Source organism: Rhinichthys klamathensis, unplaced genomic scaffold (genome assembly GCF_029890125.1).
Source record: "Rhinichthys klamathensis goyatoka isolate OS25496 unplaced genomic scaffold, OSU_Roscu_1.1 h1tg000635l_1, whole genome shotgun sequence".
NCBI lineage: Eukaryota > Metazoa > Chordata > Actinopteri > Cypriniformes > Leuciscidae > Rhinichthys > Rhinichthys klamathensis.
The window spans coordinates 1,022,685-1,035,000 of NW_026607081.1; the positions used below are offsets into that span (position 1 = coordinate 1,022,685).

Here is a 12,316-nt window from a genome sequence, read left to right on the forward strand (position 1 = left end):
ATCACTAGTTCTGAGCTTTTAATAAGCAACACTTTTATTTAAAAAAATGTATTCGCCTATATAGCCTACTTTCAGAGCTCAACAGAGGTCGGAATTTATTTATTTTTACTCTCAGGCAGGTTTTGCCAGCATCTTCATAAAGAAGATGAATTCAGACATACGCACATTCCTCATTGGATTTGGAACTCGTTTAGTAGATTTCACTTTTTTTTAAAGAGCGCATGCCTTAAGCTTGCCATTTTCTATAACATGACAAGTCTCATCAGATTTTGAAAGCCAGATACCAGAAACTATAGCTTGGGGCTTATTCCTGCTGTCTTCCTCCATTTGCACATTGCTTTTTTTACAGAAAATCCTAGTTTATTTCCAAGGATTTGCCAATGCTGCCTCCTGCTGGCGGTGACTGGTTGCTCTCTGAAAAGGCTGTTGTTTTATGATGTCAATATGTTATTTACTGTAATATTCAGCAACAAGTTTTGTAAGAAATGAGACCATAAAAAATATTAGAAATGAAAATTAAAAATGAAATCAGGTTTATTCATGTTATGTGTTATTTATTATTAACATTCTTATTAAAAAAACATATGTGACACACACTAACACACATGTGAGAAATAGGGAGATGTTCCTGGCAGATGAGCTCTTAGCAATAAACATTACAGATTGTAAATCGTGGTAAAGAATTGAACGGAGTGAAATCTGAATCAAACATATGGCAGCTCGAAACTGAACACAAACCTGGTGTTTACATATCATTCATGTGATATGTTAGTCTTTGATGTGTTTTATGTATATGCACGAAGGTTAGATATTCATGCAGCACTAAAGGCTTGAAATAAATGTGATTCAACAGTGGAGTGTTGATGGACAACATGTAAAATAAGCCGTCTTACTAAATAATTTCATGTTCTTAAGGTGCGATTTGACTACAACTTAATTGTTTTTGCATTCACTTGTATTCATATGCATGCAAATGTGGGAGCACCGGGATCACAAGCATATGTGTAGAAGTTTTGCCTTTTGCTGTGTATTGAAATTTGGTGTGAATTCATAGTGAAAACATGTTTGACCAATAGAGGACGTAAATATCCCATGCTGACCTCATCAAGAAGTGACCACATCTTTAGGCAGAAAGATTTTGAAAAGCAGCCTGAACAACAACAACAAGAAAAAAAATAGGAAAGGGATAGTTCACCCGACCAAAAATAATAATAATGATAATAATAAAAATTCTGTCATTATTTTTTTAACCCTCATGTCATTTCAAACCTGGAGGAGTTTCTTTCCCTTCCATGGCCACTCTTTTTAATATAATGTAAGTGAATGGAAACTGGACCTGTCAAGCTGGAAAATGACAAAAAGCATCATAAAAGTGGTTGATATGACTATATATCAAGTCATATGATAGCTTTGCATAGAATCAGACTGAAATGTTAATTTTATTTTACTGAAAACCTTGCCAAATGCCTTCGCTGACCATGATGTGGATTAGTATTATTTGTATACTATTATTTATTTACATAGATTATACTGTATTTATTCATATGTTGAATTAGCTTCTATTTTTATATTTTCAGTTTTCATTTTAATTTTAGTTTAAGTTTTAGTAATTTTTTTATGTGCTTTTGTCACTTTTGTTAGTGTTCGAGTTTTTTTTTCAGCAGTTTAATACATTTTATTTATTTTTCCGTTTTAGTAATGTTAATACTTAATCTTATGTATTTCAATCAGTTGCAAGTTTAAGTTTAGGATTTTCATCTAACATTTATATTTTATTTGAATTGATTTATTTTAGCTTTCTTTCAATCACCGAAAATGATCTTGAATAGTTTTAGTTTTAGTGAACAATAACAACACTTATGCGTTCATGAGAAGTAGCAAAGTCCTCTTCATGACTTAATCATTTAATCAAATTTCGAACCATTTCGAAAGTCATTATGAATCATTGCATGAAACTTTAAGATAGTTTTATTAAGGACATTTCCGATCTTCAAGCGAGGAGCTGGATCTATCTAACTTGTGATGCGACTGAGCCTGGTTTCTCCATTTTGTTCTCCATTTCCGTCACCGATGGAGTTTGGGTTCGGGTTCCTACACTGTAAAAAATAATCCTGTAAAAAAACGGTAAACTACTGGCAGCTGTGGTCAGTAGCACCTCATTGCAGTAAAAGAGATCCAGGGGGCGGAGTTGGATCCAGATCTAAGGGGTGGAGATGGGTAGGATTAGGGGTGGGGTTAGGGATCAGGGGGCGGAGATGGGCAGGATTAGGGGTGGGGTTAGGGATCAGGGGGCGGAGATGGGTAGGATTAGGGGTGGGGTTAGGGATCAGGGGGCGGAGATGGGTAGGATTAGGGCTGGGGTTAGGGATCAGGGGGTGGAGATGGGTAGGATTAGGGGTGGGGTTAGGGATCAGGGGGCGGAGATGGGTAGGATTAGGGGTGGGGTTATGGATCAGGGGGTGGAGATGGGTAGGATTAGGGGTGGGGTTAGGGATCAGGGGGCGGAGATGGGTAGGATTAGGGGTGGGGTTAGGGATCAGGGGGCGGAGATGGGTAGGTTTAGGTATATGTAAGGTGGGAGGAGTTGGATCTAGATCCAACCCCACCCCCTGGATTTCGTGTTCTGCAGTGAGGACCATCTCGCTGTGGTTGCCAGCATCATACCGTAACTATACGGTGTGTTACTGTTTTTGTGTTAGAGCATGTAGCTGTTAAATTAAAGTTTTATACTTTAGCTGACAATACGGTATTTAGCTGTTAATTTCAAAAACAGTAACACACCGTATTTTTACAGTATGATGCTGGCAACCCTGCCAGTAGTTACCGTTTTTTTTTTTTTACAGGATTATTTTTTACAGTGTAGAGCTGGATGATGACATCATTGCTTTCTAGCTGAATTGAACTCATTCCATATTTCTATAAACTTTACACAGTTATTAAACTGAACTGAATTCACACTGAACTGACTTCAGCTGAATTATGACGCTATTGTCTTTTTTAGAGCTGCTTTTACAGCAGAATTTAATTTTGTTTACATTATTATTTTCCTGTTTATCCCAGTAAAGCTTATTTAAAACAATCGGTATTGTATAAAGCGCTATATAAATAAAAGTGACTTGACATAAAATTGTGAAAGACATGAAAAGTTCATCGTAATTGAATGGGGGGGAAAACAACTAACGTATTATTTAAAATGATCTTCTCGTGTTCCACAGAAGAAGCTTTGGAGTGCCATGAAGGTGAATAAATGATGACAGAATGTTCTTTTTTCTTTCTGACCTATTCCATTAAAATCAAGTCATTCATTTTCAAATAAACCCAAAGACCTTGAATAGCGAGGTCAGAACGGTTCAGATATGTTTAACTTGGAAGTCAATTCTGCTGGAACGTTCCCTAAAAGTCTTTTAATGGATTGTTGATGGACAATATGTAAAACAACATTCAAGATATATATAAAAAAAGCTTTTCATTCCACTTAAGTCCTGCACTTTTACTCCTCTTTGTCTCTGTGGTTAGACGAGACGCTAGGGAAGAGCACGTCGCTCTCCACCGACAGGTTGCTGCCGAGTCCCGCGATGCGACTGCGCAGAAGGAAGTGAGTCCTGCGCTGAAGCAGCCGCTGCTGCTCCTGTTTGAGCTCCACGTAGGAGCGCGAGAACGTGTGGAAGATGGAGGTGACGGGGAACGCCATGAGCAGGATCCCGCTGAGGATGCTGCTGAGCGCCACCACCTGTCCTGGGATGCTGCGCGGCACCATGTCACCGTAACCCACCGTGGTCATCGTGATCACGGCCCACCAGTACGTGGCGGGAATGCTACTGAACTCTCGCGTGGCCGCCGCCTCGTTCTCGATCAGGTAAAGGAGCGGGGAGAAGAGCGCTATGGCGACGCAGAGGAAGAGGAGGAGCAGGCCGAACTCTCGCGTGCACCTGCGCGCCGTCAGCCCGAGCGTCTGGAGTCCGAGCGAGTGGCGCGCCAGGCGCATCACGTAGAGGATGCGTAACGCCCGCAGGACCCGCAGCACGAGGCCCACTTTGTCCAGGTAACTGCTACCCGAGCCCAAGCGCTTCTCCCCCGTGGAGGTGCTGTCCACCACCAGCGTGATGTAGTAGGGCAGGATGGCTATGACGTCGATCAGGTTGAGCGGGCGCCGGAGGAAGGCCAACTTGCTGCGGTCTTGGATGAAGCGCAGCGTGAACTCCAGCGAGAACCAGGCCACACACACCGTCTCCACTATGAAGATGTTGTAGCACATCTGAGAGCATTTCCCCTGAAAGAGATCAATGGAAAAGTTTATAACTATGTGTATAGCATGTATAGGTACATTATACCGTTCAAAGGTTTGGGGTCAGTAAGAAGAAGAAATTAATAATTTTATTCAGCATGGATCAGAAGTGACAGTAAAGTCATTTATAATGTTACAAAAGATTTCTATTTCAAATAAATGCTGAACTTCATATTCATCATAGAATCCTGAAAAAACTGCATTTGGTTTCTTGAGGAGCAAATTATCATATTAGAATGATTTCTGATGGATCATGTAACACTGAAGACTGGAGTAATGATGGTTAAATGTAATCATTTAAATTCTAGAGATATTTCACAATTTTAGTGTTTTCACTGTATTTTGCAAAAAAAAGAAATAGTGTTGGTGAGCATAAAAAACTCATTAAAAACACACCAAAAAAACCCTTCTTAAAAACACTAAACTCTTATTTTAATGTAATTTAATTATCTTTACTTTTCTTCACTTATTTGTTTTATTTGATTTTTTTCACGTAATGTTGTATTGTATTCAGTGATGATAAAAAGTTTGACGTTCAACATTAAGTGTAAGTTCATCGTTGTCTCGATTTGCAAGTATATGGCAAGTAGCCTATGTCAAAGCCTCCTTGTTAGAGTGCCTGACTCCCATGCCAGGCACCCAGGTTTGAGGCTCGTGCAGAGCGGGGTGAGTAAAACCTGGGGGGTTATACACTGAACAAAATTATAAACGCAACACTTTTGTTTTTGCCCTAATTTTTCATGAGCTGAACTCAAAGATCTAAGACTTTTTCTATGTACACAATTCTCTCAAATATTGTTCACAAATATGTCTAAATCTGTGTTAGTGAGCACTTCTCCTTTGCCGAGATAATCCATCCACCTCACAGGTGTGGCATATCAAGATGCTGATTAGACAGCATGATTATTGCACAGGTGTGCCTTACGGTGCAGATCCACTTGTCCGTGCGACACTTCTGTCGCGCCGCACTCCACTTTATTCCTATGGGTGACATCAAGTGATTTTAACGCGCCCGCAAAGCATCCCAGGAAGGTGGCGCTGCATTTGTAAAAATTCTGCGCGTCAAAAAAGCTGGCCGATGCCCATCTTTATGCAAATGAATCCGTTGAACGCGACTATCCAATAGAAGTAGAGCACATGGAGACGGGGGGAAGTCTCTCGAGGGTCCTTTGTTCTAGACTGGCCGCTGGCTGAAAACCACACCCATAGCGGTAAACTTCAGGAACGCCCATCAACGCTCAAATGAGGGGAGGCATCGCAACACCACACTTCAGTCGTGTAGCAAAAGTGGATCCGTACCATTAGTCTGGCCACAATAAAAGGCTACTCTAAAATGTGCAGTTTTATCACACAGCACAATGCCACAGATGTCGCAAGTTTTGAGGGAGTGTGTAATTGGCATGCTGACTGCACCCGGACGGCTGCTGCTGCAACAATAGGTTTGCATAACCAAAACATTTCTGCACAAACTGTCAGAAACCGTCTCAGGGAAGCTCATCTGCATGCTCGTTGTCCTCATCGGGGTCTCGACCTGACTGCAGTTCGTCGTCGTGACCGACTTGACTGGGTAAATGCTCACATTTGATGGCGTCTGGCACTTTGGAGAGGTGTTCTCTTCACGGATGAATCCCGGTTTTCACTGTACAGGTCAGATGGCAGACGGCGTGTATGGCGTCTTGTGGGTGAGCGGTTTGCTGATGTCAGCTTTGTGGATCGAGTGGCCCATGGTGGCGGTGGGGTTATGGTATGGGCAGGCGTATGTTAGGGACAACGAACACAGGTGCATTTTATTGATGGCATTTTGAATGCACAGAGATACCGTGACGAGATCCTGAGGCCCATGGTTGTGCCATTCATCCACGACCATCACCTCATGTTGCAGCATGATAATGCACGGCCACCTGTTGCAAGGATCTGTACACAATTCCTGGAAGCTGAAAACATCCCAGTTCTTGCATGGCCAGCATACTCACCGGACATGTCACCCATTGAGCATGTTTGGGATGCTCTGGATCGGCGTATACGACAGCGTGTTCAAGGTCCTGCCAATATCCAGCAACTTCTCACAGCCATTGAAGAGGAGTGGACCAACATTCCACAGGCCACAATCAACAACCTGATCAACTCTATGCGAAGGAGATGTGTTGCACTGCGTGAGGCAAATGGTGGTAACACCAGTTACTGACTGGTTTTCGGACCCCTCCGGACTCCCCAATCTGCACATTTTAGAGTGGCCTTTTATTGTGGCCAGCCTAAGGCACACCTGTGCAATAATCATGCTGTCTAATCAGCATCTTGATATGCCACATCTGTGAGGTGGATGGATTATCTCGGCAAAGGAGAAGTGCTCACTAACACAGATTTAGACAGATTTGTGAACAATATCTGAGAGAAATAGGCCTTTTATGTACATAGAAAAAGTCTTAGATCTTTGAGTTCAGCTCATGAAAAATGGGGGCAAAAAAAAAAAGTGTTGCGTTTATAATTTTGTTCAGTATATAAACTATATACACTATATTGCCAAAAGTATTGGGACACCCTCCAAATCATTGAATTCAGGTGTTCCAATCAATTCCATGGCCACAGTTGTATAAAATCAAGGACCTGCATACAGACTGCCTCTACAAACATTTGTGAAAGAATGTGTCGCTCTCAGGAACTCAGTGAATTCAAGTGTGGTACCGTGATAAGTTGACAGACACCTGTACAATAAGTCCATTCTGGACATTTCTCTGCTTCTCTGTCTGGCAATCCGATGGACGAGTCTGGGTTTGGCGGTTGCCAGGAGAACGTTACTGGACTGCATTGTGGCAAGTGTAAAGTTTGGTGGAGGGGGGATTATGGTGTGGGGTTGTTTTTTAGGGGTTGGGCTTGGCACCTTAGTTCCAGTGAAAGAAACTCTTAATGCTTCACCATACCAAGACAATTTGATGCTCCCAACTTTGTGGGAACAGTTTGGGGATGGCCCTGTCCAGTTCCTAAATGACTGCAAACCAGTACACAAAGCAAGGTCCATAAAGACATGGATGACTGAGTTTGGTGTGGAGGAACTTGACTGGCCTGCGCAGAGTCCTGACCTTAACCCGATAGAACAACTTTGGGATGAATTAGAGCAGAGACTGCGAGCCAGGCCTTCTCATCCAACATCAGTGTCTGACCTCACAAATGCGCTTCTAGAAGAATGGTAAAAAATTGCCATAAACACACTCCTAAACCTTGTGGAAAGCATTCCCAGAAGAGTTGAAGCTGTTATAGCTGCAAAGGGTGGGCCAACTCCATATTAAACCCTACGGATTAAGAATGGGAGGTCATTAAAGTGCATGTAAAGGCAGACGTCCCAAAACCTTTGGCAATATAGTGTATATATATATATATATATGTTATTCACAACAAAAACATTTAAAGGTTTAAAGAGCAGTGTTTCATACTGTAACGTGTTTTTGCAAGACTTCATTTGTTCAAATGTTGTGAATAATCTTATATCTTGCTTAGTATCATCTTTCCTGAGCTTGAAACTTTTGGACCCCATTGACTTTCACTGAACGGACAAAAACAGCTAAAACATACAACTTCTTATCATAAAATATCTTATTTTGTGTTCTGCATTAGAAAAGAAAAAAATTCGTACTACTTTGGAATGGCATCAAGGTGAGTAAATGACGCCAGAATGTTTTTGGCTGAACTGTCCCTTAAAAAAATAAAAAAATAAAAATCCTCTGATTCCCAGCCAATGTCTGGTTCTGAGTTGCAATACTGCTAGTAGACCACTAGAGGAAGCTGGAGGTTAATGGAAACACATCCTTCCTAAAGGTGTTTTCAGAACTTTGCTGCATTTTTAGATCACCTTGTCTCACCTCGATCCTCAGTGTGTATTCATTCTCATTAAATCCTAGGATTTCACCTTGAAGACTAACAGCAACAAAGTAAGAAAAATGTGTTGATTGTGGTACAGTAAATGTATTCAGCTCACCTGTGAAAAGGGTGCCAATGATACACCTCATAATATAAATATTTATTGCATTTATTTTATATTTAGTGCTTCAGCACTTGTTAGAACTACTTCACCTCTCAAAAATAAACCCATGCAGACAAACCATCCACCAAGAAACCCTCTTAAGATTATTATTATTATTACTATGAAGAAACAATTAGAACCAACTAAATGTCACCAAGATGGCAAAATGAGGTCAATAGGCTATAAATGTAACAATTTTAATTGGATTTGTCAGTAAATACTTGATTAGAAAATGTGAGGAAAAAATCCTACAAATGTCTTGTTTCAATCCTCACAGTAGATTGCCATAAATAGCCTGTGACATACACAAAGGACATATGGAAGAAGACTATCATGCTAGTGCTATGTTGGTCTAATGCTTAATTTAATCTTCCATGCTCTGTTTTTCTCTTTACCGGGGGCAGCCATTTGAATTATTCCAGTGACTGATGTGAGCCGAGACAATGGGTGCCTTAATTGAATTAGTGACGGAGCTGGTTTAACGTGCGACTCGGTCTAATTGCCACAAATCATTTCTGGAAAAAAGATGACCTCTCCTGTAGCAAAACTGTCTGCTGGAGCAGATTTCCTCTGGTTGAGCAGAACCATTTTGAACAGGGGTCTTGGAGCTCGATGAATTGAAGTAAGTGAGCTTGATTCTTGAGATCTTCCTTCCTGCAGAGATGAGTTTTGAGATGCCTGGCTGTAATTGTGAACGTAAAGACCTTTATTAGCTGGTTCATGTGTGTTTGAGATCCAATTACAGGAATGAAGCTAGAAAGCATTTTTTAGGGAATCACTATAATATCAGTACCACCTCAGTTATGGCCAGTAGTAGAGTTTTTTTTTAATGATTTTTTTATTGGATATTTAATGCATGCTAATTTCCCTTATTTTTACATTTGCATTAGACATCAACTAATGCTAACTTTAGACAACTAAAGTTAATCTTTAAAAATGAATAAATTAATAACATCATTAAATGTAATCTTTAGCAAATCTCTAAATTAATTAATTTTTCATACATGTCATCACATGTTTGATGCTATAATTCACATGTAATATTTATAATGAATACGTTTAGTTTTTAGTGGTTTTTTTATTTTTTTTATTTTTATTTAGACAGCTTCGCTGTATCAGCCAATATTATAATACTGGTGTAATAGTGTTTAAAAAAAAATAGTACAAATCTGATTTACAGTATCATTCAAAAGTTTGGGGTTGGTTAGATTTCTTGAATGTTTTTGAAAGACATCTTTTATGCTCAAAAAGGCTGCATTTATTTGATCAAAAATACAATACAACCTGTAATATTATGAAATAACTGTTTTCTATTTTAATTTATTGTAAAATGTAATTTATTAATGTGATCAAAGCTGGATTTTCAGCATCACTCCAGTCTTCAGAGTCACATGATCATTCTAATGTGATGATTTGGTCCATGTCAATCCGTGTATCAAGTCGTTTTTTGATTTAATATTGAAAGTAGAAAAATGAGAAAAACGGCTCATTTATTAGTTTTTTTGTGTTTTCCCAAAAAAAAAAAAAAAAAAAAAAAAAAAAAAACGCGAATTCGGCTTGATTTTATATTTTTAGATTCATGGGTAGAAAATGGATAAACGGCTTGAATATTCAATTTCCACATGGGCCGGGCATGAAACGTATGGAGCTAGAAATGAGTCTTTATAACATGCGAGAAAATAAATGATCTGAGAGAAGAAAAGAAAAAGTTTGAGAGAAAAAGTTATCACACTGATAGCAAAAAAGCATTTCATGAGAGAAAAAAATAATATTTGAGAGAAAAAGTTTTCATACCAATAGCAAAAAATAATATTTGAGACTAAAAAAAGTTTTGAGAGAAAGTATTTTCTCATAGAACATAAAAAAATATAAATTTGAAATTTTTCAAATTATTTCTGAGAAAAAAAATCTCTCAAAATACTTTGAAAAAAATCTCAAATATATATTATTTGCTATCAGTATGAAAACATTTTCTCTAAAAAAAAAAGTGTTTCTCTCAAAACGCTTTTCTTTGCTCTCGTGTCAGGATTTTGCTTTAGCTGTGAAAATTGTGTCATTGTGTCTTTTTTTCCTATTGGAACGTTCCTATTGGCCAGTCGGTTTGAGCATCGTCTTGTCTTGGGAGTCGACCTGAATCATTACACCATTGTTCGCGTTGGGTTCACCTAGAATAGATAGATGCTGAAATATGAAATCAAGCCGAATTCTCTTTTTAAATTTTTTTTGAAAAATGACTGAACGCGGATAGATAGATGGACGAACCTGTACACCTGATTTGCTGCTAAAGAAACATTTCTGATTAGTATCAATGTTGAAAACAGCTGTGCAGCTTAACATGTTTGTAGAAAAATGCACACTCACACTCTCCTCCTCCTCTCTCATAGCAGGCATGGTGCTTATGGACAGGTTGATGGCTGTAATGGTGACGAACAGGACCGACAGACAGGCGAAGATCTTCCCGGGCAGGCCGGAGTGAGGCTTCTCCACCATGTCTCTTAGTTTATCCATGCAGCGTCCGAGACGAGTCTCCCCGGCCGATCCGCTTCCGCTATCATCCTCGTCGTCGTCCTCCTCGTCCTCGTCCCGCTCGAGCTCGTCGCACTCCTCCACGCGCTGCAGGAGGCGTCGCCGGCAGCACCACTCCAGGCTTTCCTGCGGGACGCCCCAGTAGAGCAGCTCCTCCTGGAAGGACAGGGCGCACATCTCCCGCAGAGAGCGCAGCTTCCCGGCGCGCAGGAACGTGAGGATGGTCCTGAAGGCGCAGGGACTCCGGTCGAAGAAGAACTCGTTGTGGACCACGTCGTAGTCGTCGCACACACGCATGATCTCATCGAAGCTGCTGCACAGGCGTAGCTGTCCCAGACGCGAGAGAGGGAAGTCCTCCAGCGTGGTCCAGGGAAGCTGGTACCGGAGGCCGCCCACGTTAATGATGACATGCAGGCGCTGGCCACAGGTGTCGTCGGGACGGGGCGCGTCGGGGGTGTTGGGGTCAGTCGGGGGCAGTCGTTGCGCTCGTTTATAGTAAACCCCCTTTAGAGCCTCTCGCTCCTGGATGGGGGGAGCGTTCAGAGAGGTGTCCGAGGTGCAGCTTAAAGCGCTGTAGTCGTAATCCGAACCATCGCCCGCCAGTAAAGTCATCTTTCACCGGACACCTCCACCTCAGCGGCCGTCACATGCCTGTGGTCCAGCGCTTCCTCTCAAACACTGCCCTGGCCAGAGAGAGGGACAGAGGATTAGAGATCAGAATGTTATCATTGAGGAGTTTATGCTCACTATAATCACTGACACACATCTGAGCCATTATTAACTTCCTCATTCATTCTGGATACAAGTAAAGCTTAATCAGAAGCAGTTGTGGCATAGTTCTGTCTGTCTATCAGTTCATCCGTCCGTCCATCCATCTACATCCGTCTGTTCATCCATCCATCTATCTATCTATCCATCCATCCATCCATCCATCCATCCATCCATCCATCCATCCATCCATCCATCCATCCATCCATCCATCTATCTATCTATCTATCTATCTATCTATCTATCTATCTATCTATCTATCTATATATCTATCTATCAGTTAATCCGTCTGTTCATCCATCCATCTATCTATCTATCCGTCCATCTACATCCGTCTGTTCATCCATCCATCTATCTGTTTATCCATCCATCTATCCATCCATCCATCCATCCATCCATCCATCCATCCATCTATCTATCTATCTATCTATCTATCTATCTATCTATCTATCTATCTATCTATCTATCTATCTATCTATCAGTTAATCCGTCTGTTCATCCATCCATCCATCTATCTATCCATCTATCTATCTATCTATCTATCTATCTATCTATCTATCTATCTATCTATCTATCTATCTATCTATCTATCTATCTATCTATCTATCTATCCGTCCGTCCATCCATCCATCTACATCCGTCTGTTCATCCATCCATCTATCCATCCATCCATCTATATATCTATCCATCCATCTACATCCGTCTGTTCATCCATCCATCTA

The 12,316-nt window shown here is 40.8% G+C and overlaps 1 protein-coding gene across 2 annotated transcripts in view; it reads right to left on the reverse strand.

The window, feature by feature from the left end:
* Positions 1-3,410: 3,410 nt before the first annotated feature.
* Positions 3,411-12,316, reverse strand: part of kcng1 (potassium voltage-gated channel, subfamily G, member 1) — a 28,333-nt gene continuing 19,427 nt past the window's right edge. For both annotated transcript variants that reach the window (XM_056241260.1, XM_056241259.1), the window contains 2 exons: positions 10,662-11,509; positions 3,411-4,270 (listed from right to left, as the gene is read on the reverse strand). In XM_056241260.1, the coding sequence (XP_056097235.1) occupies positions 3,491-4,270; positions 10,662-11,438 (1,557 nt within the window). In that variant the 5' untranslated portion in view covers positions 11,439-11,509 and the 3' untranslated portion in view covers positions 3,411-3,490. The remainder of the gene's footprint in view (positions 4,271-10,661; positions 11,510-12,316) is intronic.